At 40.1% G+C, this 25,736-nt stretch overlaps 2 protein-coding genes across 3 annotated transcripts; one reads left to right on the top strand and one right to left on the bottom strand.

Moving 5' to 3' along the window:
• Positions 1–1,143: 1,143 nt before the first annotated feature.
• aldh1l1 (aldehyde dehydrogenase 1 family, member L1) lies at positions 1,144–25,736 on the bottom strand. Of its 2 annotated transcripts, XR_009927625.1 has the most exons (23): positions 25,601–25,736; positions 22,873–23,107; positions 22,625–22,790; positions 21,310–21,411; positions 20,099–20,188; positions 18,316–18,453; positions 6,606–6,731; positions 6,416–6,507; positions 5,447–5,594; positions 5,220–5,339; positions 4,972–5,099; positions 4,659–4,809; positions 4,458–4,528; positions 4,254–4,359; positions 4,077–4,164; positions 3,504–3,597; positions 3,311–3,410; positions 3,117–3,215; positions 2,768–2,933; positions 2,563–2,668; positions 2,230–2,429; positions 1,443–1,570; positions 1,144–1,412 (listed from the first exon to the last, which is right to left on the bottom strand). XR_009927625.1 is itself a non-coding variant. In XM_062442257.1 (22 exons), exons 1-22 carry the CDS (start codon positions 25,725–25,727, stop codon positions 1,515–1,517), a joined length of 2,709 nt encoding a protein of 902 aa, XP_062298241.1. In that variant the 5' UTR covers positions 25,728–25,736; the 3' UTR covers positions 1,144–1,514. The 2 variants fall into 2 exon arrangements, 1 of the variants encoding a protein (XP_062298241.1); XM_062442257.1 differs by having other exon boundaries at positions 1,144–1,570.
• On the top strand, positions 8,020–12,453 carry LOC134003157 (zinc finger and BTB domain-containing protein 24-like). Its single transcript, XM_062442287.1, has 2 exons — positions 8,020–8,932; positions 11,164–12,453. The coding sequence occupies exons 1-2, from the start codon at positions 8,734–8,736 to the stop codon at positions 11,871–11,873; spliced, it is 909 nt and encodes a 302-aa protein (XP_062298271.1). The 5' UTR covers positions 8,020–8,733; the 3' UTR covers positions 11,874–12,453.

Here is a 25,736-nt window from a genome sequence, read left to right as displayed (position 1 = left end):
TGAATCCAATGACTGTAACTCAGTGTGTAAATTATAATAAAGGCCTTATTATATATATATATATATACTGCATTTCCATCATAGAGTTTGCAGAGTGAGTTTGGGAAAGAAATGGATTAATGCAACTCTTCATCTATTTTAACCTAGTTTTTTAACCATATTTTTTACTCAACTTAATCTTTTATTTAGTCTTTTTAATCTATTTTAACCTAGTTGTTACTCAAACTTTTTAACAAACCCTTTCTCTCTTATTTTGCTTATTTAATTATTTTATTTATTTACTTATATTTAAATTTTCATTCAACATTTGTTATCATTCTTATTGTCTTTTGTGTACTTTGGTCTAAATTTTTGTCTTTTAATTTCTTTGTTTTTTATTCCTTTTTTTATGATGTCACTTGTTCTGTCTCATTATCAGCTTGTCAATCAACTCACTGTAAAGCGCTTTTAACTAAACTATCCTGTATGAAAGGTGCTATATAAATAAAGTTTGAATGATTTGATATTGCGAAAAAGCAACGCACTTCAAAACAGTTGAAAGCGAGTCTGCTCACTGCCAAAGCTGTGAAAACGTGTCTTATTCACTACCACAATATTAGTTTACAACCGAGGACAAAGATACAACCTTAACTGTAATTTCCATACACTGTATTTAATTTCATCCTGCAGTCATGATGCTTATTTCCTGCTTCCACACATTAGTGCCCACACGTTTGTGTCAAGATGCACAGGATCACTATATTTGAAGTACACACTTCGTATGTAATGAGTATAAAGTACTTTGAAATGAGTGCTAGGAGAGGATATTTCGACTTTTTTTTTTTTATACATTTGAGATATTCCCTGATTTGAGGGATCATTTTGCTCTGTATTATTATGACATTGTATTATTATTTGTTGAACTGTCTATGTTAAGCTATTAAACATAGATGCATATGGGTAAGTTTGTCTTTCTTCATTACGTTTTTTTTTTTTCCATCAACAAATGCTGGCACTTCTGTGAAAAAACAGTTACCTTAGGCACTTCTCATTCAATGAGTAGAGCAGTTACTAACTTTAAAATTGTGATAATCTAAGTGAACAAACATCATGAACTAAATCAAAAAATGGATCAAAACAACAGAAAAAGAAGAGATCAGAAGCAGTGGGGGTGCTCAGTAGTTTTCATTGTTATTAGAAATGTTACATTTCTTAAGATTTTCCTGACCTAATGTAAGCCATATTAGAAAAAAATTCAATTCCTCAAAAGTACTCCTATCCAGTAAACTCAATCACACTAATTACAAAACAGTGTCAGAGGTCAGCTGGGCTACATACATCATTTGCATAGTTTAGGACAAACTGTACATGTTAATACCATCAATTAGCATGTTTAGGCGCAAGTATTCTAGCCAGCAGTCAATAATGAGACTCTTGTGACATGACTGCGGGTCTGAGATAACATCACTTTACGATCTCTGTCAGCGTCCACACACGTCACAGCCACGGAGAGCTGACGTCTCCTGTGATTCCTTTTAATACTCGATGGTCACCGTCTTTGTCTTCAGGTATTCATTGAGTGCCTCTTGTCCTGTTGGAATGGCAGTAATGATGCGTATTAATAAAAGTAGGCTTGTGTACATTGTGTCCACATGCTGGCAGTAGTTTGGGTTTGCAAAAATCTTGCAATTATGAGATAATTTCTCATAATTTTGAGATTTTTCTTGTAATTTTAAGATATTCGTAATAACTATGGGATAAGGCGTCAGAATTCTTTTTCATCCGAATTCCGTATTAACGTTATAGCTGAGTAGTGCTAAACAAAATGTACAGCTGAGGCTAATGGGACTGTCACTAGTATTGGACCACCCTCAGTACATACAAAAACAATGCATTTAGAATGGCTAAATACTCTAAAGCAGAAAGTTTACAACATCACAAACAAAACCTGAGTGAATATTTAGTTGTACATTGTGGTGCAGAGGTGTAATGAAACCAAAATTGAGAGTAATGCCTTGTTAGCTTGGTGAGTAGCATCTGATAATTCGGCTAATTCATACAGCTAACATAGTGTAGGGTCTGCACTTTTCACTTCAGTTTTCTGTCAAAATCTTTCACTTCTGTAATCTTATATATCCTATTTCCAACTGTTTGGCTTTCTTGATTTCCTTTGCTTAAACGGTTTGCTAATTCTATTCAAACACATTAAACAAGGACTTACAGCAGCTACACAGTAACCGTTTATCTTACCCAGATCTTTTCCAAAGCCTGACTGTTTGAAGCCTCCAAAAGGTGCAGCCACATCGGTCTTGTTGTAGGTGTTAACAAAAACGGTGCCGGCGTTGAGCCTTTCACTGACGTACAGAGCTTTGCTGATGTCTCGGGTGAAAACACCTGAGGCCAGGCCGTACTCTGTGGCGTTGGCCCTTCTCAGGACGTCGTCCACTTCACTGAGGTAGGGAAACGGAGAGAGAAACGACACAAGGTTAGTTTTGTGATGTCGTGTATATTTTGTGAGAACATGCTGTTGTTAATGATGTTAAAAATGGGGATATGAGTCATTTATTACGAATTACAACTTACCCGCCCTTGAACTTGGAAATGATCATGACGGGGCCGAATGACTCCTCTTCAGCGATGTACATGTGGTCCTGCACATCAGTGAACACCGTGGGTTCAAAGAAGAAACCTGCCAGCAGACAGTACATTATAAACCTACTGTACATGAGAAATGAATACATACATCTTCCATCAATCACCCACTGATTGATTCATAGCATTGTCATACCTGGTCGCTGGACCTGTTTGCCACCACAGACCAGAGTAGCTCCCTCCTTGACACCAGTCTGACAGTACTCCACCAGTTTGTCCAGGTGAGCTTTGTGATTCTGAGGGCCGTGATCTGTGGAGCGGTCCAGCGGATCGCCGATCTTCATCTTCTTGACCTCCTCAATCTGAGAGAAAAGACGTCCAAAGAAATCTTTAAGACAACCACAGAACTAGAGATGCAGTGCTGTAGCCTCAAGAACTGTACAATCATTTCTAGATATATTTCAAAATCTCTTTCCTTTGTTGTTTTTTGTTTTTTAGATGTGTAAAACAAATATGATCCTTTTTTTTGATAGAAAGACACATACCACTTTTTTCACAAACTGGTCATGAATGCTATCCTCCACAAACAGTCTGCCAGCTGCGATGCAGTTCTCTCCCTTGTTGAAGAACACTGAACTCATGCCCTGAAATACACAGACAATTACACAGTGATGGAACCACTTCAACTATTTAAATATGAGCAAAATGCAAATACGCAAGCTGCTCTGAGTGGACATACCATGCGCACAGCTTTGTCCATGTCACAGTCGCTGAAGATGATGAGAGGGGATTTTCCTCCGAGCTCCAGAGAAACTTTCTTCACGTTACTGACTGCGCAGCTTTAGATGGAGGAGAACCCGAGATACACGAAGATGAGCTGTAATGTTCACTTCGGTTAAGATAGAGTTTTGCGGATGTGGTCTGCCTCTTACCTCTTCATGATGTGTTTGCCGATTTCAGTGGAACCAGTGAAGCCCAGTTTACGGACATCAGGATGGTCAGACATACGCTGACCCACCAGAGCACCTGCAAGTAGAGTATGAGTTTAATAACATCTCTTCCAGACTCATGTGATGCTTGACAAGGAGGCTATTGGCTGGTTCAAAGTGTAGGCTTAATTTAAAGAGGATGTTTAGCCATTCTAGCAGCATGGATCATCTATGGATGGTGGTGTATAGCGGGTGGGTCAACCACTCTAATCCAGACTGAAATATCTGGAAAATTATTTGATGGATCACTAAGGAATATTGCACATTCATGGTCCACAGACAATAAATCTATCTGACATTGGTGATCCTCTGACTTTCCCTCTAGTGCCACAAGCATGTCAAAGTTGAATCATCAATGCAGTGATAGATCACAACACCACCATGAAGTTGACTTTGTAGTTCCTAATAGAAATATCTTGGCAACCACTGGATGGATTGCTGTGACATTTAGTTCACAGCATCACACAGCTGTTGACATGGCTGACGTTTGTTAATATCCTCCTTGTGTGGTCCTACCTGATCCAGGCAGAATATTAATCACTCCTTTGGGAATTCCCGCCCTTGCCGCCAACTCAGCAAACTTCAGAGCTGTCAGTGGAGTCACCTGGAAACAAACGTACATTTCTTGTTTCTTGTGATCTACTCAAGAATACTTCTGCAGGATGGAGCATGAGTGCCGGTGTGAAGGCTAACCTGAGCAGGTTTGAGGACCACTGTGTTTCCAGCTGCCAGACAGGCTGCTGTCTTCCAGGCCAGCATCATCAGAGGGTAGTTCCAGGGAATCACGATGGCGCACACCCTGAGAAGAAAGAAAGGTGTTTGCATTTAATATAAGATTACATATACAGTTTATGTCAATCACACAAGTTTAAGTGCTCCAAATGTTTTGTTTCTCACCCCATTGGTTCCTTCTTGGTGAACGTGAGGTTACGATTGGGTCTTGCCTGGTTGATGGGGATGGTACTGCCCTGTGAATGGAGAACATCACATTATTGCAATGTATCCATATTCTGGTGTTTTTGGCGATGTCAGTCACCAAAGGTTCATATCATTTTAGAAAAGGGTGACACTTCAAGGTTTGGACAGCGGTTTTCTTACTTGGATCTTGTCACACCAGCCGGCAAAGTAGCGGAAGGTCTGGATGGACATGCCCACGTGAGTCTTGAGGGCCAGAGTGTAAACTGCTCCAGAGTCGATGGATTCAATGGTAGCCAGCTCCTCCTGGTGCTGCTCCATCAGGTCAGCCAGCCTGTGGAGAGGGAGGTCAAGGAGACAGAGTCACTCAGATCATGGACCATGCTTGATAATGTGGCTGTTGAGAATTTTAAATCATTTGTTTTCCCAGTGGCACAGAATGACCACAAAATGCATCTTACAAGCAACATGGATGTTAAAGCTAAAGTGCACTGACTTGTAGATGAGTCTGCCTCTGTCTCTTGGGTTCATTTTGCCCCACTCTCCCTCTTCAAAGGCCTCCTTAGCAGCAGCCACAGCCTTGTCCACATCACTGATCTGGGCCAGAGACACTTCACAGATGGCCTGCAGGACAGACAGATACAGGACATACAATCACATTGCCAGCAGAGAGAACCATGCACATTTTACACAGCAGCAACTTTGATAAAAATCAAAGTCTGTAGTAGTGAGTATGTCCTTTACCGTGCCGTCAGTGGGATTGATGCTCTTGTAGGTCTTTCCTCCTTCTGCGTCAATAAACTCTCCATTGAGGAACATCTGGTAAGGCATCTTTATGGTCATGTTGTTGATGTTCTTCTCCACCTGAGGAAGTGCAGAGAAGGGGCCAAATCAGTCAGAGACAGTCGGCGATAGCTGGTCTCTGTGACTTTTAACATAGCCGATGACAATAAGTGGCAATAAACACTTACATAGTCGACGACCAGCTCCTCTTCATCGTCTTGTCCTCGCAGCTTCCTGACACACTTCTGGATGAAATCCTGGAAGGTGGTGTTCATGTAGACGTCCTCGTTCTGCAGCTGGCAGTTGCTGGCCCTAAGTTTTGCCTCCTCCACAAGCCTGAAGACATAGACAAAGGGAGGGATGGTGAGGAAGGAGGAGAGGGGAAGAAATCAGGGCTGGTATTCATCAAGCTACTCAGAGACACTGAAAGTTAACCTAAGACTAAAAACCTTTTTATCTCAGAGTAGGACATTTATGAAGCCTTCTATACAGACTTCCAGCAAGAAGAATGATTGCTGCTACTGGAAATTATAATGTATTGTAGTTCTCTCAGTTTGAAATATCAAATATCAAAAAATCAAGATTCGTTGGGATATCTTGGTATAATGACACAAAATAAATGAAACTAGTTATTAGCCTCTATTTCCCACTGTAATTTCCCAGCTTGGGATCAATAAAGTATATCTATCTATCTATCTATCTATCTATCTATCTATCTATCTATCTATCTATCTATCTATCTATCTATCTATCTATCTATCTATCTATCTATCTATCTATCTATCTATCTATCTATCACAGTGTGTCCATAAGGCCTGTAATTGTCACAGTGTATGCAGCTCAAAAAACCTGTTTATGATAATGAAAATGGATATGTAGAGGTGGATAATGCTGTACTTTGTTAGCAGTGAAACAGAGTGTAAGTGTAACTGAGAAGAAACCGTGAGGGAAACTACTGTGCAAACCTTTACCTTTCAAAACTTTGAGCATTGGGAACCTATAATCATTACTCATTTGGATGCTTGTAACTGTGGTAATGTAGAAATGATTGCTATTTCAGCTTCTGAATGCAGAGAATCAGCTTAATTCCTAAAGTGTATAAGATATATTAAATGAGTTATCCTTAAAGAGAAAAAAAAAAAAATCTTTTTCATTACCTGACTACATCCATGGAAGCAGCACCAGACTTGAAGAAATCAGTGGAGTCCTCAATCTTACTAACATTGGTCAGGATGCTTTGCCACACTGCCTATAAGGAAACATTGTCAAAAGTGAGCACAGGACATTCTTGCAATTTCTCTGATAGATTTTTATCCTCTTGCCTATAATTAATTGGAGGGGCCCTACCTTCATCTGCTCTGCGAAGGTTTTCTCCTCCTCAGTGAGCTCCACAGCAGCACTGGATCCTGAGCTAAAGTACTGAGCTGCAGCAATCATCTTCCCATCTTCGAACTGCAGATTCTTCACCAGCAGCTGCACAGAAAGAGAACGAGACATAAAAAGAGAGAGCATGAAATGATCATTACCAGTCAATAGAAAAGATAATGGTGTTTTACAACAACGTACGGTGAGATTGAATGAATACTAAGAATTGGTTGGTTGGTTGGTTATAAAATATGTAACTTTAACATATTGAGTTATGTCACTAGTCTAACTCATTGTACCCCAAAATAACTTATCAAAACCCCCCAAGGCTACTATATACATTGTACTACGATTTCAAACTAAATATAGATATAGACAAAATATGATCTCTATTATTGTTTAAGCCATGAAAATAAATAAAAAAATAAAAACAGGCGGGTGTTGATCAGAAGTATTTCAGACATTAGTTCGGGGTTATTGAGCTGTGGCAACGACACACAGTATGAGCACAGATCTGAAGAATAAAAAATTCACTAACTGTTGTTTTTCCACTGGATGGAACAGAGGATGCTTTGTTTGACTCTGGGACTGACACAGAGTCTGGGGACAGTGTGCTTGGTGAGACTTATAGCACAGTGACAGCTCTGATGAAGAGTTTTTGGGACTCGAGTAAGCACACAACTAACTACACCATGTTTTGGAGTATAAACATATGTGTTTATAAATGAATAATAACTAGTGCATCTTTATAAACCAGTCTCTAGTAGAAAAGCGTTTTTCCCAGCATGACACCCCCCAAAATAGACCGCGACTTATACACCTGTGCGACTCATACACCGTTTTTTATGGTAGCCTATATTATATTGTCTGACAACCTGTGCGTGCACGTGCATGTTTGTGCATGTGTGTGTGAGTGGATGCATGAGTCAAAGTGGTTGTGTGTATGTGTGTGTGTGAGAGAGAGAGAGAGAGAGAGAGAGAGAGAGAGAGAGAGAGAGAGAGAGAGAGAGAGAGAGAGAGAGAGAGAGAGAGAGAGAGAGAGAGAGAGAGAGAGAGAGAGAGAGAGAGAGAGAGATTTAGACATAATGTTATAAATGCAGACCTGCAAGACCATGCACATTCTCTAATTGTATCTGCATATACACACTGCATATGCACACACACACACACACACACACACACACACACACACACACACACACACACACACACACACACACACACACACACACACACACACACACACACACACACACACACACACACACACACACACACACACACACACACACACACACACACACACACACACACACACACACACACACACACACACACACACACACACACACACACACATTATTCTTTCAATACACACATACACACTACACTCCGACACCCATACCAACACATCCAGGTAATTTTAGATGCTACCACATGTTTCATTAGTATGCTGTGCTTCATAATACAGTCAGCATGAGCAGGACTGGAGAACACTGCATTGTATTCTCCCATAGGCAAAATACAGTTAAATGACGTCATCTGGTGAGAAACAAAAAATGTAATATTCAACATTATTTTGCTATTTTATATCTATTTAGTCTGTTTTAGCTCTTGTTTTAGTTGCTTTGTCTCCCTTTCCGGTTTTAATTTTTTTTTTGTATTTTAATTGTTTTAATTCTTTCTCTTGTTCTTTAAAAAGAAAAATGTATGTTTAAATTTTCTTTTTTATGTTCTCCTTCTGCACTATATGTAAAGCACTTTGAGTTGCTCTGTTGCTGAAATGTGCTATACAAATACATTTGCCTTGCCTTACAATTGAGCTGCAGCCGTAAGCTGAACAGCATGGCATTTGTATTTAAAAATGTGTCTTAATAACTTGTTATATTTGATCTTCACCTGTCGCCTTCTATTAATGTCAATGATAACTGGAAAGCGCCTATGGTGACAACACGGCGCCTGTGAATCACGTGACAGCCCCTGAACCAATCACGACACAGAACAGTTGGCCAAACTCTCTCTGTTAGCGGCTCCGTATCAGACTCTCCGGTTCTACGCTGTTCACTGCTTTACTCTCATCCACACAGCTGAGCTCCAGGCAGCCTGCAGGATGGCCACCGCTACGCTTCAGTCATTCAACGTGTTTCTAACGGACAGGCTAACCGCAGCTGCTGTAGACATCTATGGCTTCGTGGAAAAGACAATATTGGACTACCAGGAGGAGGTAAACCGGGCGAAGCTGGAGAACCAGAGGCTGCAGCGGCTGCTTGATTTGGTGTACAGGCCAGAGATAAGACTGCACAGAGCAGGTACGTTACCGCAACGTAGCCCCGTCAGTTAACGCTGTACACTACTATTAACTAGCTGAACCACGGCAGCTAACAGCGGCTAGTTCATATGAACTATGCGTTAGCAAGCCATGCTAAGTGATGGAGAGTGTCTGTCAAAAGCTTCCCCACTATGTTATTTCCGGTCACTTCTCAAAATGAGGCCCTCACAATCGTATTTACTAAATGTCATATTCTTCATAGTAAGACTGTGGCAAAGTGAAAACATGTAAGTGTATTTCTTGTTCAATTCAGCACATCTAAATATTTCCGTCTCAATAGACTTATTCAGTGAGGATGCAGGGAAGCTAGTACATCACAGTCATACAGTGTGTACTGTAAACCCATCTTTTGTTTAAATGGAAACAAACACACCTGTTAATGACCTCTGACCCGAACACATATATATGTGTGTATGTATATATATATACACACATACATACATACATACATACATACATATACACACAATCCCTTTTTCTTACAATCATTGTGGTAGAAGAGAGGAGAGTGTCGCTACGGACAAACAACCACTCATTTTTGTACATTAAAAAAGACACAAGTTGTGTAGGTTAGAAAAAAATAGATAAACAACAACAAAATATACTGTTGAAGAAAAATCACTCAAGTCCTTGTTCAAAGTTTGCTGTGGTGTTGGATGTTTATTGCTATTCTGCGTCTACGTGGTCAGTTGACAGTGTTGATTGCAAAGTGTCACAACAGGAGGAGGGTCTACATTCAGACAAAAAGGTATAGATAAGGGGCAGTCATGATCAAGGGCTGTGATGTCACTAGATCAAGGTGTTGTTCTCAGACGTCACTTGATTACATCACATCTCTGGCAAAATCTGCATTTCTTCTTCAGTACACACATTGAGTATATAACAAAATGTTTTTGATTTTAGCCGTGTTCAAATGTACATCATGTCAGAACTCTGGACTTTAGGCTAATTGGTGCAGGACGTGTTTGGGTTAAGCAGGAAGAAGTTAGGTCAGAATACAGGAGTGATGAGGAACTTCTTTGCCCCAAATGACCTTAAATTGCCATGTTCATCTTATATGACAGTTATGGTAAATGTGAGTTTCAGGGTTGTGGTGCAGTGCCTGTTCAAAACATGCCTGTTTAGAAGAGGCTGACTGCTTGGCCTCTGGTGTTGCCGCTTGCAGCTTTCTCATGAACTGCTCATACAAACTACTGAAAACACAGCACTGCGTTGCCTCAGGTTCTCAGCAATACACCTGCTCATGTGAAGTCCATCAGATGGTTGTCTGGTTGTCGAGAAGATCCAAGGACACACAGATAGGCAGAGACTCCTATTTCAACCTTAAGTAGTAAATACAACTAGAAAACTTGGATTTTTCTGAAAGCACTGACATATCTGACTCAGCACCTAATAAGTGCCTGAAAATCAAGTGAACATGAACGTCACACATCAGCCAAACACTGATGTTTAATGTAAATAAACTCACATTTAATGGATGTATCTTAAATCTTTTTTTCAGTGTCACTTGTTTTCAATTTCAACTTTTGATCAGTGTTTTGGCGTAAAGAGGAGGGCCCTTGTTTGGCCTACATTACCCAGTGTGCCTTGCTGTTTGACAAAGATGAGATATCATGGGTGATGGCATCATTGCAGAGATTTTGAGCCAGGCTGTTATACTTTTTGCTCTAGGAGTGTTAATGTGTCACTTATATTCCCAATATGTGGTCATTTGTCCAACTAACTGCTCATTGTTATCTGTTCCAATGTTTTAATACATCTGAGGAGCTGCTGGCCGGTTGAGAGCAACGTGTGTCATCATACTGTGAAGAACATGATCTGATGAAGTGATATGATGAAGTGATCACTTTTTATCACCAAATATAACCTCATTGACACAGATGTAGAATGAGATGTCGCTAGAATAAAACCCATTAATCAGCTGACAAGTCACAAGACTTTCAGTTTCTTCCATCAGTATGAATAACTCATAATGTATATGTGCATCACTTAATTGTGTCTTCTAATATCTGCTTTACTTCCAGCGCATCTTTATTCAAGCCTGCACTCAAATGTTATCAATCCATAACTTGCATTCGATTTCTCTGCTGCTGTTAGGATGAGCTTCACCGACGGGGATCGCTCACGTTTCCCAACGTCTAGCTCGTGTGTGATGAGAGAAGTAACTTTTCTAGCTGCTGCCACAAAACATTTTCCTATCCACTGTTACAGATTCAATGCAGATCGAATTGCCCGCACCAACACAGGAGGTGTCGGCTCAGGAGCAGCAGATAAAGAAGGAATGTATTCCCAGTGTGGCAGAGGAGGATCCGGTCATCCTGGCCATTAAAGAGGAACAAACCGAGCCCAGGACCAGTTCTGTGGAAGTACCTGTACCACCAGAGTACAGCAGCATTACAGACAACCATACCCAAGTTGAGTTGGCAGCTGCACAGCAAATAGGATTCAGCGGCAGATCATCACCATCCTTCAGAGCAGTTCCAACTTACACAAAGACCAAATTACACCTTGCAGCCCATTCGCATTCGTTCACCTGCCACATCTGCGGGAGAGTAACGAAGACCAAGAGTCACATGGTCTACCACATTAGAACGCACACCGGCGAGAAACCCTTCAACTGCACCACATGTGGGAAAAGATACAATATGAAGAGTCACCTGACGGCACACATCAGGATTCACACTGGGGAGAGACCTTACACCTGCTACATCTGCGGGAAGAGCTTCAAAAGACGCCATGACATGACAACACACGCCCAGCTCAAACACAAGGAGAATCGACCCTTCAAGTGCATGCAGTGCAGCCAGCAATTCCATCTGCTCGTGGAGTTCAAGCAGCACATGAGGACAGTCCACAACATGCCCATCAGACTCACTGTTGCCGGTGCTGATGCTGGTTCATCAGCAAATCTTTTCAGTTGAGTCAAATACAGAGATGACTTCCTCTCTGTATGTGTCTTTTTTTTGAAATTGTGATGCTTACTTACTGTTACCGTAGCTGGTTCTGACGCGTTCATCGGCAAATCTTTTCAGTTGAGTTAAATACAGAGATGACTTCCTCTCTGTTGGTGTGTCTTTCTTTGATTGTGATGCTACAAATCTAACATGTAGCACGCTCCGAAACACTGAATGTACAAAGTTAATAAACAAGCTGATGGACCATCACAGATGTGTTCAACTACAAATAAAATACATCTCCAGGGTGATAGAGATTTTAATTATGCAGCCCATACATCAATGGAGAGAGTAGACAGGAGTCCAGTATGTCTTGTAATGAAAAGGTTTATTTTCTTGGCCAAGGAGAAGTGAATGAATGATCAGTACATGTTCTGTTCTGATGTTCCCTTCAATTCTGAAGTTTCTCTCCTCCGGGGATAGACTTTAAACCACACCGATAATGCCACAGGTTGAGCCATGCCCAAATATGGGCAGATCCAACACATCTACAATATACAGAATGTAGTCTACTGGTCTATAGACAAAACATTGCTTAGACCTCACTCAGGACCTTTGTCCTACATCTAACACTATATCAAACCTCTGACTCCAGTTACCTTTACCCCGTTCAGGGAAAACAGTCAAACACATATCTGACCTCGGCTGCTATAGAGACACTATCAGAATCCCTCCTGTTTTCCCCAAAAGGAGCAGCGTCACTGCTTACCACTATCTCAAGGGGAGACAGTGTCTAAACCCAATATTTGGTGTGGCCTTGCTATGACCGCAAAGCCTAGTTTGACCCAGTGCATATTAGTTACGGAGAATTCCCTAACACAGAGCTTTCATTAGCCTGGGCATGATTAAGGTTTTTTTCCCCAGCTTTGTTTAACTTTTTTTTCAATTTTGCTTTTAATTCAAATAAATAATTTGTTGTGAAGCTAATAAAGTTCCAGTACGTTTTAATCAGTGCTGCAATGCTTCAGTTGTGTGTTTATGAGCAACATACTGCAGTTGGAAACCAATACTCAGTCAATCAGTAGTAAAAAAATTAATATAATAAATAATTTTAAAAAAATCTTAAAATAATCCATATTAAAAATCCCAGTTACAAAAGCCAAAAAGTAGAGTCATAACAACACTGGGTTTTATAGATACCAATATTGATAATAATGATTTAGTAAAGATTCCTTAAATTGGGTTATTAAAAAGCAACTTAAAGGTGCTCTGTGGCAATCATTTTTTAAAAGTCATATTTACATTAAGTTACCCACCAAACTCATGTGGCTTAATGAAGATGTAATTTCCTTCATAATACATTTGTAAAGCTGATTTTTCTAAAAAAGTTTTAATCCTGCATTATTTACATCCATGTTTATTTACCAGCAGTCTTTGCATGTTGTATGTTACACCCACCCACTGGAATAGTGTGAAACTATTGGCAGGACTGTGTATGACGTCTTCCACATGTACTACAACACATCAAAAAATGCACAACCAGCTAATGTTGATATGTGGTTTTTGATGAGCTCCACTAGCTTAGCTTCACTCCAGGCTTTTTCAGTACAATATTATACCTCTGTTGGGTGTGGTTGCAGGTGCAATAGAGCACATTTATGACCACACCTATAAACAGATGCTAAAAGGTGCAACTTACTTTAAACTTTCAACCACGACATCTGTGAAACTGTATTAATTTACTGTTTAAGAGTTGTGACCAAAATAAGTACAGGGCTTCAGTCTGCAAGAGAACTGTGGCATGGGAGAAGATTTATTTTCCAGAAAGACAATGAACCGAAGCATACGGTGAAAGCTACACAGAAATGGTTTAAAGAGGTGATGTTCTGGAGTGGCCGAGACATGACGGAGTTTGAGCAGTTTTGCAAAGAATAATGGAGAAAAATTGCAGTGTCCAGATGTGCAAGCCTGATTGAGACCTATTCACACAGACTCAGTGCTGTGTTTGCAGCCAAAGGTGCATCTACTAAATACTGATGTGAAGGGGGTGATTATTATGCAATCACCTATTTTACATTATATATTTTTAATGAATTGATATTACTTTGTAGAAGTCTGTTTTCACTTTGATATTAAAGAGTTGTTTTTTGTAAAAAAAATAAATATATATTGACCATGATTCAATTTATAAAAGCAATACAAGGGGAAAACATCCAAGGGGGTGAATACTTTTTATAGGCACTGTATGTTCAGGCTTAGCACAAAGCTAATTCTAGGGGCAGCATGATTGTATACAAACAAAATATCAATGTACGAGCAGTTAGAAAAGATGCTAATGTGTACGACGCTAGCTAACAACAGCTAATGTCAGTACAGTTGGTAGCTGGCTGTTTGGAGGGAATAAATGCTTGACTGCATAAACACTCCAGCTTCAAATTTCTCAAAAGTAATGTGTGGAGAACATTTTCAAACACCTGAAGAGGTGTAATGCCTCTGAGACTTCAGGAAGGTTTGTATATTGTTAAAAGGTGGTTACAAGGCAACACACCTTAATACATCCAGATACAGTACATGTGTTTTTAAATGTACAGCTTAAACTTGACTGTCATTGTTATATTTTGGTAAAACGCACAAGATAAAATGGTTGTGTTCACCAGTTTTTCAGTCGTGACTGTTTGTCCCTGCATGAAGTTGATGTGACTCTGAAGGCAGCTGATCAAAACTATCTCAAAAGGTAAAATTCCCCAATGAGTGTGGACTGAAGGTTTTGATGCTCATGATTTTACTGAGTTCTGAAAGTGTAAACGCATTTCTGTTTCTTTGCAGACGCCAAACAGCCAACCGAGCCTCCACCCGTGGAGGAGATCCCCCCTAAAGAGCAGGAGTGGAGCCCGAGCGTGGACCAGGATGAGCCAGGACCCTCCCAGGTAAAAGAAGAGCAAGATGAGCAGAAGGAGGAGCTGTGGATCAACGGTAGCGAGGAACAACCTTCAGCAGAGGACAGCGACGACGGGGACGCCCTGACGAAAGAACTCATCAAGACAGTGCAGCAGTTAGAAGACTGTCGGGCAGCAGAGGAGAGCCTGGAGGCTAGGGAATCACCTGAAGAGGATCCACAGCTGTCTGAAGAGAAGACCAGCACCACCCTATACCGCTGCCACATATGCAACTACATATTCACCAAAAAGACTGTGCTTACGTGGCATCTCAAGACGCACGAAAGCAAGTCGGTTGACAACAAGGCAAACTTTGACTGTCACATATGTGGCAAACACATACCCTGTCAGAGCAATCTACAGAACCACATGAGAGTCCACACAGGAGAGAGACCCTACAGCTGCCAATTCTGCGGCAAGTGTTTCAAACTGAAAGGACATATGACGGAACATATAAGGACTCACACAGGAGAGAAGCCCTTCAGCTGCCACATCTGTGACAAGTCTTTCAACAGAGGGTCCACTCTGAGAAAACACGTTTTAGCCAAGCACAAAGAGGAAAGGCCGTACAAATGCGGTGATTGTGACGAGTTATTTACTGAGAGGTTGCTGATGAAGAGACACATGCGTAAAGTTCACGGCGTCAAATTGTCCACGAGTCAAAGTCCGGCCTGAGAGGGCTTCAGAACGGACGTCATTAATGATGCATGTTGCATATACAGTAGTCTGTGTAGAAAATAGGGTCTAGGTATGTTTTGAAATGTTCCAGTGTTAGTTTCCAATGCTAGTTTCAGCACCAATACCAGAACAACTTTTATTGAAACCTTGCTTTTAGTGTTTTAATCAAACATTTGAAATATTAACATCAAAACAAAGCAGAACCTTGCTCTAAAATTGGCACAATTATCCTTTACAGGAAACGTTGAACATTGCAGGAAATGTGCTTGTTTGCTCTTGCCGACAGATGGAAGAGAAGAATGATACTGATTGCTTTTGTGTGTGTTAAGTCTGGAGCTGGAGGCAGGATGGGATTAGCTTAGTTTAGCTTAGCTTAGCTTAGTTTAGCATGGAGACTGGAATTGAACAACAGCTAGTCTGGCTCTGTTTAAAGTTAAAAAAAAATATGCCAACCAATATGTCTAAAGCTCACTAAATAACCCTGTTTGTTTGTTTAATCCCAACAAATATGTTTGTTTTTTAAAAAGTTGTGGTTGTACGGGGAGTAATGTGTTGTAACTCTTTCTAGTAACCTATAGCTGCACACAATGACCTCCTAGAGGCTTGTCAACCTGCTCAAGAGGTGATGAAATGGGTTTTTTTTTACTTCAGAGATAAGCAACCTACTACCAGTCTTTATGCTAAGCTAGGCTAATTGCTTCTTGGCTGTAGCTCCATGTTTAATGCACAGAATAGAGAGCGATATCAGTATTCACATCTAACTCAAGACAAGAAAGCCAATAAGAGTGTTTCCAAAATGTCATCATATCATTTCTTTACATCAGGAATGATCTGTATGAAGAATAACAAAATAAATTACTCTTAGCAGGCAATCCAACTTTCTGCCCTCATAGAGACTCAGAAAATAAAGCTTACAATTTAAAAAAAAAAAAAAGCCAGCTGGGTACTAACTCTGCTCTACAAATGCACTAGCCTCGTGACTCTCTGTACTACACAGTTCTGTAGGAACAGCTGCAGACTGGAAGTTTCTTAAACTCCAGATGTGCTGGATGTGTTAGGTTCTGTACTGTAACTATCATTTTCTCTGTGTTTGTAACATCTAATGACCATAAATGTGAATCACCAGAATTTAACATCAAAACCTCCAGTTTACAAAGATAAAACAGACCTCTACAGTATATTCATTTAGTAAGCATAAATCCTAGATGTTTAATCTGACTTTAAACAGAGACATAACACATATAGCAGTGTTATAATCTTTGACAACTCTTCTATTGCACTGTAAAAATGTTTTATATATTTATATATAAATTGTATGTTGTATTTTTTTTCTTTTGCAGAGTCCAGTCATATTATGGTGATGTAAATCTATGTGGATCGCAATATAAAGGAAAAAATAATGGGGGGAAAAAAGCATTACTCTTGTATTTGATATTTTGTATCACACATTTGTGTAATGTTACACTGCAGGAGTTTTCAGGAATGTTTTAAATTTAGAGAAACGGTATAACACTTGAAAAAATTAGGTTCAGACTCATTGAAGAGTGTCTCCTGTCTCTAAGCAACAAGAGGGACCAAAGAAGGAAAAAGTGCAAGAGCTGTGGGTTACATTTCATTATGATGGACAAGATCATGTCTTCTTGTGTCTCGTGGTGAAGATGATGAAGAGGTTCAGTTCAGTCTCTGATGTCAAGTTTTAATTTGTAATTAGTGTGCTCAAGAAACATTTGACAGCTTCACTGTCAGACAGCAGAATGATAAGAAGTCATTTGGGAACACAGGCTCCATCTGTGACTTCTCACATGATGGAAATGGGGTGCTCAGCTCATAAGAACTACAAATGTTACCTTTTGTGAGTTTTACAGTGCAACAAGTGTGACACTGTGTTGGCCATTCAGTTTATGAGGCTAGAAATATAACTTTTCCTTCACAAAAGACAAAATTCTAATATCTCACTTAAAGGAATAATGTCACAATTAACACAGAAAACAAATGCAAAGATGTGTTATCACGCTTCAGTCTTACAATGTTTGTATGAATTGTTATTCTGTGTAGTATAATTAGTACCTAAAAAGCGACATCATTCATACACTGCTACAATAGAACTGCCAAAGCTGTATGTTATTAATTACACAATGATGAGATTATTGATTCAATCAATGATTTGGGTTGATTGTCAGTGATGTCGACGCCTCACTGGGAGCTTAACTTTAAGAACATCTAACACTGCTTCAGTGAATTTTACATTAACCCTAATTCTACATTACGTCTGTTTTAAGAGCAGTAAAAAAAAAAAAAAACATTTGGGAAATTGTGTTACATAACATTCTACCATCAATGCAGTGTAATGTTTCAATTTCAGACACAAAAAACAAGGTAAAAAAGTTCTTCAGTGTTTTGGAAAGTTGTGGCATTTATGTTTACTCACTTATCTTTATGTGTAGTCATCATTGAAAGGAACTTAAATTGTAAAATTCTTATATTTTAATATAATGATACATATAGTTAATTTTAGATAATCGTGTCAGCTGCACAATTTGCAATATAATACAAAAGGCCAACAATCTGACTTTTTTAAACTGCTACCAGTTGAGGCCAAACATGGAGTCACAAAGTTCACAATAAACCAGAAATTAACCTTTACTCTATTTAAATACAATATCTAAGAATGCACTGTTGTTTGATTTTTATCAGGGCAGCTTGGATGAGTCTGTTAGGACTGAATGCAGATAACCTTTGCCAAATATCACCCCATAACAATACTCTAATTAAGATTTTCCTCATAATAAAGAGTGAGATCTGGCAGATTATGGTCGATATTTGACACTGGGGTTTTCTGCATCAAGTTGACTTACCGTCTTGCCATCATTGCCAAACAGCACCAGTCCTGTCTTGGTGACGATGCCTGGCTTACTGGCTCCGGGAATTTCCAGGGGCTGACCTTTAGCTGCGCTGCCACTTTTCACCAGAGACGAGCCGTAGAAGGTCACTTTCTACAGGACATAAGACATAAAACAGCTTTGATGAAGATACAATGTAGTGCTGTAGAACTCAACAGGTGTTACTGTCTTTGGAAATACTCGTGCTTTGGTACGTTGTGTATTAATGAACAGACGGATGTTTCAGGCAGATTTGGGAGCGAATAAAGGTTTATTTTATAATAAACCACACTGTAAACACTATATCAGCACAGAGACCTGATTAAATAAAGTGAACACAAATTGAAAAAAAAAAAAATACTTATTGTAACACTGGCTGCTGGCTTCTGTTCAACAGTTACTAGTGTGAGACTACTGAGTTACTGAACAACAGAACTTTAACAGCAGACAAAATCTCCACCTGCTCTGTTGAACACTCACTCACAGCTACAGGCACCAAGGATATTTGAACTTACTCAGTAAATGAATATACCATTGCTCTGATTTTCTGTGCAGGACATTTGAGTCACCACCTACAATCTGCCACAGGAGGGCGTTTGTTTAACAGACTTGACTTCTTCTGTGTTGTTGAACCACTTTCGTCACAGTCGAGTGTCACTGTTTAACTAAATGTGAACACTTCGCTAATTTCTTAACCGCCAACATCATCCAGGTTAAAGTTACATGAAGCATCGCCTTTATGGATTATTTACTCAAAGGGTTTCTAACTGGACTTTCTTACAAGGGTAAAACAGTAAATGTCATTTTAATGATTTATCTTTAGGTAATTCAACTTTTTCTGTAAAGTAGATTATTTTTGTACATCTTCAAACATGTGTCGTGTTAAGACCTGTCACAATAATTATGCTATTGTAAGATAAGTCGATAACGTAATCATGTCTATATATGGACTTATCATGTGATACATGGACATGACCTTGATCATTTTTATGACCTCAGTATTACCACACTTCACATTAGCAGCTAAGAGACTATTCATGTCACATTGGTTAAGCAAGTAGTGTCCTCCATTCCTCACTGTGTACGTCCTGAGTGGAGACTGTAGAAGAATTAAAGGTAAATAACTCTGTCCCCAACCATAATGGCAGTGCCAACTCTCCAATCCCACCCCCCGCCCCTACTTGCATTATTATACTATCATATTATCATTATATCAGTAGTATAAAATTATCTTCAAATGACAATAATATCGTTTACCGCGATTATTTCTGTGACAATATATCGTCCAACAAAAGAAGTTATTACGACAGACCTGGTTGTGTTAGTAAAACAGAACGAGGCCAAAAACTAGAATCTATATACACAAATATTGTACCTGTGATGCTGTCACTGTGAAGTGTTACAGTCATGATGAGATTCATTTCTTAGGCATTGCATGAGATTAAGGAGTAATTGCAAGGAGTCATTAAAAAGAAGTGTTGTCCTTACAGAGGATGGTTGCCCAGGAATATGAATCAGTCACAACTCAGCTCACTATTCAATTTGCTTTGAACTGGCTGCAGATACTGTACTCATTCTGAGTCTATAAAGTCAGTCTTCGCTTTTATCTGAGCAGCTATAAAAGTGTGTGACATCATGACATCACACACAATCATTCATCTAAAGTTAAAGTCTGAATGATGAAAAACCTATAAATCATATTTCTCATTTACTGAACTGTGCAGGAGCTGAATGCTACATGAATGATGTGTCATGTTACCTGTCCATCAACCTCTGCCCAGGCACCGGGCACTTTGTCGTTTCCTCTGATCCAGTTGTGGATTGCCTCAGCAGACTGGTTCCAGTCAATCTGCCAACAGACAGAAGAAATGTCATCATTCCCTCTTTAGATGTGTCATACATATCAATCTGAATCAACACAGACTTTAATCCTCATGTTGAAATAAAAAAAAGTCATCCAAAATCATGCTCTCAGTTAAAGATTTGACAGAAAGCTGATGTTAGTATTGGAAAAGTAGGCCAGTTACGTGACGTATATCAGTATCAAATGTTTCATATCAGCATGAACTTAAATGGTGTTATTGTTCAATTGCTTTAATACATAGTTTAGTTGTTTTAATCAGGGAAACACAAAGGAAGAAGAACTGGAAATGATTTCTGCCTTTAGAGGAAACTTTCATAACCCCATTTGACTCCTTGCGCTCTATCAGGTTTCAGGTATCAGTTCAACAGGCTTTTACTGTCAGGATCCTTCTGCTCTGGAACTCATATATGGAGTCATATATTTCAAATCACATCTTTCTGTAAGTAGTCCTGGTGGCCCAGTGGTCTAAGACACTGTAACCAGGTCAGGAACTTTAATGTAATCCCCTAATTTCCTATCAGCTCTCTACTGTAAACTCCCCAAAGAACACTTCAGTGTGTTTTGTCTTTTTCTTCTTCTTTTTTTCTTGAATTTTCTTGGCTTTTATTTTGTCCTTTTGTTTGACTTTTCACTCCATGCATCTTCTCCTGTTTGGAGCCGTTTGCTTTTTATTCCTCATTTTAGTCTTGAATAATTAAAAAGCTGATACATCCCTGTTAAGCACCTCTGTGCAAAGGAGCAGTGATATCTTACTTTTTTTTAATTGCCCCTCATCTTCTTTTCAGAAGAATCAGAATCAGAATGCTTTATTGTCATTGATCATTACTGTTTCAACGAAATGTTCATGCAACCCCTCAGTGGTGTGACACAAACAACATAAACAAGACAGTATAAAAGATATAAAACATAGTCATCAGTGTAAATATTGCAGTCTGTTTCTTCTTCTTATTGCAACATATTATGTTAAAGTAATAAGAATGAAGTCACTTTCTCCAGCAAGTTTAGAAGTAGCCTACATTGATGAATGAGGGCCAATGTAAACTACAGATAAGAACTAGATAATGCAGTAGAGGGAATTGATCAGTGTGGATGTCTTTGTGTATTACCATGGCATTGTCTTTCTTCTGGATGCACTCGTATGTGGCTCCCTCCTTCGGCTGGATGATCTTCGGGGCGTTCCCCTTTGCGATCATCCTCACTGCATCCACCTGGAACCAGAACCAAGCAGTTCAATATGCTGAAGCAAAACATCCGTGCTATCTTTATGGACTTTGCCATCACGCCACAGTATTTGTTATGTTGGGAAACTGAGGAGATGAGCTGACTGCAGGTAACTAAAAGGTAGACAAGGCATCCAAAACATGAGACATGTTTGATTTGTGACATGAAGGTTTTCTTCATCTTGCCACTCAGAGGACCACACTGGTGCTTTTGAACCCTAACCCTTTTCTACAGATCACATGGGATTCACATCACAACTACACACTTTACTGTTAGTGTTAAGATTTAGGATCCAGTCAACCACTGACTTACATTTGTATCCATATGGTGTGAAAATCTAGCAGATACTTGACACTTAGTGGTTTAAAAAAATGTACCTAAAAAAAGCCCACACTTACTTATATTTACTGTGATGAATTACACAACTTAATTTGATTTTGAGGAGCTGTTCCTGCCATTTCCTGTCACTTGAGGATATTTCAAACAAAATGTCAATCAAGTTTCAAATCAGTTGACAATTCAATACATTTCATTACTTCCATTATTCATGAGTAAACATTTTCATTCATTTTTTTCAATAATTCTTTGTTAGCTTTCACCATTGAGGCCAATTTTATTTTATTTTTCACTTCACATGCATTTTCATCACCTCAATTTTTTATCAATTCTTTGACCACTCATATTTCAACAGCAGGCAGCTGTTTTTAGTTTTTAAAAAAAGAAAAGAAAAGTAAAGAAAAGAAAAGAATAAAAGCTCTAAACCCACTGTACACTTCCTGCCCAGCACCAATGTCAATGTGTCAAACTACAGTAAACTAGCCAAAACAAGCAAATGCAGCTTTAAACTGACATCATAACAGATAAATATGTAGACAGATTCTGATTTCCAACTTCAGATGTTTTATCATGCACGATAAAAAAAACAGCATGTTCCAGGCGGCCTGCTATAACCTCTGAGGCAAAACTAAGCAAGTTAAAGTTTAAAGAGTAAAGACTCCTTCTCCCTCTTTCAGTAATCTATAATGAGTGTATGAAATGAATTTATAATATAGATGTTTTCTCTGCACACCTCTGAGCATATCCCTGCTTGCCTTTTACATTTTATTTTAGCAACTAGCTCCACCTGTGCCACCTCACACACCCCACCTCTCTGTGTAAAAAACAAACGCCTGTTTCTGACTCGCCCCTCGCCACACTTACAGTGCCTTTGACTCCTTCTGGGAAGAGGAATCTCTTGTAGATTGTGTTGACAGTGTCATTGGGTTCAACATCACATTCCCTCTGCAGCAGGATTGGTCCGGTGTCCAGTCCATCATCAGCCCAGAACACTGTGAACCCGCCCTTTTTGTCACCGTGGATCAAGGTCCTGTGAGGTCAGAGATAGTGGGTAAAACACTGGACTTGTCACTACACTCCTACCAACCCTGGAGAACATAAACATCACTCACCAGTTGATAGCGGAGGCTCCCCTGTGGCGAGGCAGCAGGGAGGGGTGGTAGATGATGGAGCCGTGTTTGGGGTGGTCGATGACCTCCATGGGGATGAACTGGGAGCAGAAGGGCAGGACGTTGAGCTCAGCACCAGTGGCTTTGTACTGGGCCACCACCTCTGCAATGGCCTGGCCCTTCACACGCCAGCGGGGGAACTTGAAAACGGCCACGCCATCCTTCTCTGCCTCAGCGGCTGAGGGATAAAAAAAAAAGAATGATGCAACTCTTAAACTGTTTCATACAAAAAAGGAGTTTAGTCACAATAATACAGAAACACTTTTTGAACTCTAGCTACTGCTGAGGAACAACTGAAACTTCCTTGAGAGTACAAAAATATTGACCCTGTAGTATCAGTCCCCACATCCCTACCAGACTCCTTTGTTATTGTCAATGGCAATTTTAACAAAGCCAATGAACTCCCTAACTCCCCATCAGCTGATTGCCTGACCAAAGGAGACATCACTTAGACCACTGTCACGCTACAATAAGCAGTGCATATCATGCTGTCCACGCTCCACTGAGTCACTCTGACCACACCAGATGATTCATGATCAGGTGGACCATGGTGGGCAGAAGTTAAAACTCTAAACCTGTTGCGAGGATATCTAAGATGTGGACCAGTGAAGCTATGGAGGATCTTCAAGCGTGCTTCACTGACATGTTTAAGGACTGCTAACAACAGTCTGAATGAGGCAAGGACCGGTTTAAATAGTGAACATACAGGTTTAGCAAGACCGTGAGAGATAGGCTACTTACTGTAACGTCTGAATTCGGAGAACCTTCAACAGCAGGTCTCAGAAAAATACTTGGACTCTGCTTAGAGGAGCCTCAGACAGTTAGCCAACTCTAAACCAGCTGCCCCTCATTCCACCAAAGACTCAAGCCTTGCCAGCAGTTAAAACTAATACAACTGTTGAAAGCTGAAGGATAATGGGACAGTTCTGACATCATCCTCCATGGCCCCATTCAGCAGCCCCCCAACACACACACCTCAGCAGAGGCCCAAGCCTCTCCACAGCTGACCTCCTCTGAGCTCCTCCAATCTTCCACAATAAAGAACCTGTCTACATGGGAGAGTGATGTCAACAGCCTGTTTAAAGGCTGTAAAGCAGCTGAACCAGACAATGTCTGGTCCATAGAACTTACAGACTTGTCGCCTTGACTTCTGTGGTCATGAAGTCTTTCGAGCGCGTTGAACACTCCCACCTTAAACCCATCACAGACCCAACCCTGGACCCCCTGCAGTTTCCAACAGATCTGTGGACGATGCGTTTTAACTTAACTTGACCTGGACTCTGCAGTAAGCTATGCCAAGATCTTGTTTGTGGATTTTAGCTCTGCCTTCAACACCATCATCCTGGCTCAGCTGCAGGACAAGCTGACTCCACCTGCAAGTAGATCACCAACTTCCTGTCTGATAGGAAGCAGCATGTGAAGCAGGGAAAACACATCTCTGACTCCTGGACCAACCTGTACACAAACAGCTGCACCTCCAGTCATCAGTCTGTTAAGCCCCTGAAGCTGGTGGATGACATCACCCTCATTGGGTTCACCTCTGGTGGGGATAAGACCACCTACATGTGGTAGATTGACCATCTCATCACTTGGTGTGATCAAAACAACTTGGAGCTCAAAGCTCTAAAGACAGGGGAGATAGTTGTGGATTTTAGAAGCAGCATAGCCCCATCCCTGCAGGGCCTACACACCCTCAAGATTCAGAGGTGAAGAGGAAACATCATGGCTGATCCCTCCCACCCTGGACAAAAACTCTTTGAAACGCTCCCCTCCAGCAAGAGGCTGAGATCTGACAAGACCAGAACCTCACATCACAAAAACAGTTTCTTCCCAGGTGCAGCTGGCCTCATCAAGAAGGCCTTGGACCCCACTGATACAGACTCTATCCTCCTTCCTTAGAGATATTACACGTTACATCAACGTCACAACAACACATTTTGCACATTTACATTACATGCACATTTTTACATTCTTCTATTGTAAATATATTCTTTTTTTTAAATAATATTTGTTATATGATGTATGTTGAGACTACTTCATTCATGTGTGTCTGCACTGACCTTTCATGGGTTAATGTTTACATTCTCTTGCACTTCTGACTTTACCTAACCACATACTGCTTTGCACAATTGTTCTGAACATTTCAAGAGGATTCCAGCAAAAGTTGAATTTTCCACCTCTGATCTGCCTCTGATCTCCAAATACTGCAGAAGCTTTACAGACAGGCTTTACTGTTGCCTCCACCTAGTTAAGGGGGAGCAACAGCAAATTTTCTATAGTAAAGAAAAAAGTTTGAGTTTGTATCTCTTTACAGTTACAGTAACACAAATGAATCTGTAGTTCCTGCTTAACCTTCTAATGTGCCATAAATCCATATAAAGACATTTTATTACTGGTCTTTGACACAAATACTCCTGACAATGGAACCCAGATAAGACTTATAAAATATATCGATTTACTGACTTTAGAGTAGCAAAGTGATTAAAGTGGGGGTATTAAGAGTCCAAATTTCAGTTGGCACCATTATGAGCTTGTTTTGTTTGCACCTACCGCTCATTATGACTTTAGTTGCAGTATAGTCATTAATATTTAACTCTAACTGATCCAGCAGCTGTACACCTGTGCCAAAAGCTGATGATAACACACTGTGAAGTTCGAATGATGCTCTCACCCAGTGGGTCAGCTTTGCCATCCTTGTCAGGGATGGTGAAGACTCCAACGATGGTGTGGCCATCCTTCCTCAGCTCCTTGTAGACCTCCTGGCCGAACAGACTCTGACCAATCACTGCAATCTTCATCCTCACACC

The sequence above is a fragment of the Scomber scombrus genome, chromosome 3 (assembly GCF_963691925.1).
Source record: "Scomber scombrus chromosome 3, fScoSco1.1, whole genome shotgun sequence".
Lineage (NCBI taxonomy): Eukaryota > Metazoa > Chordata > Actinopteri > Scombriformes > Scombridae > Scomber > Scomber scombrus.
The sequence above is the reverse complement of the archived record's forward strand: the minus strand, read 5'-3'. Positions and strand labels throughout refer to the sequence as shown.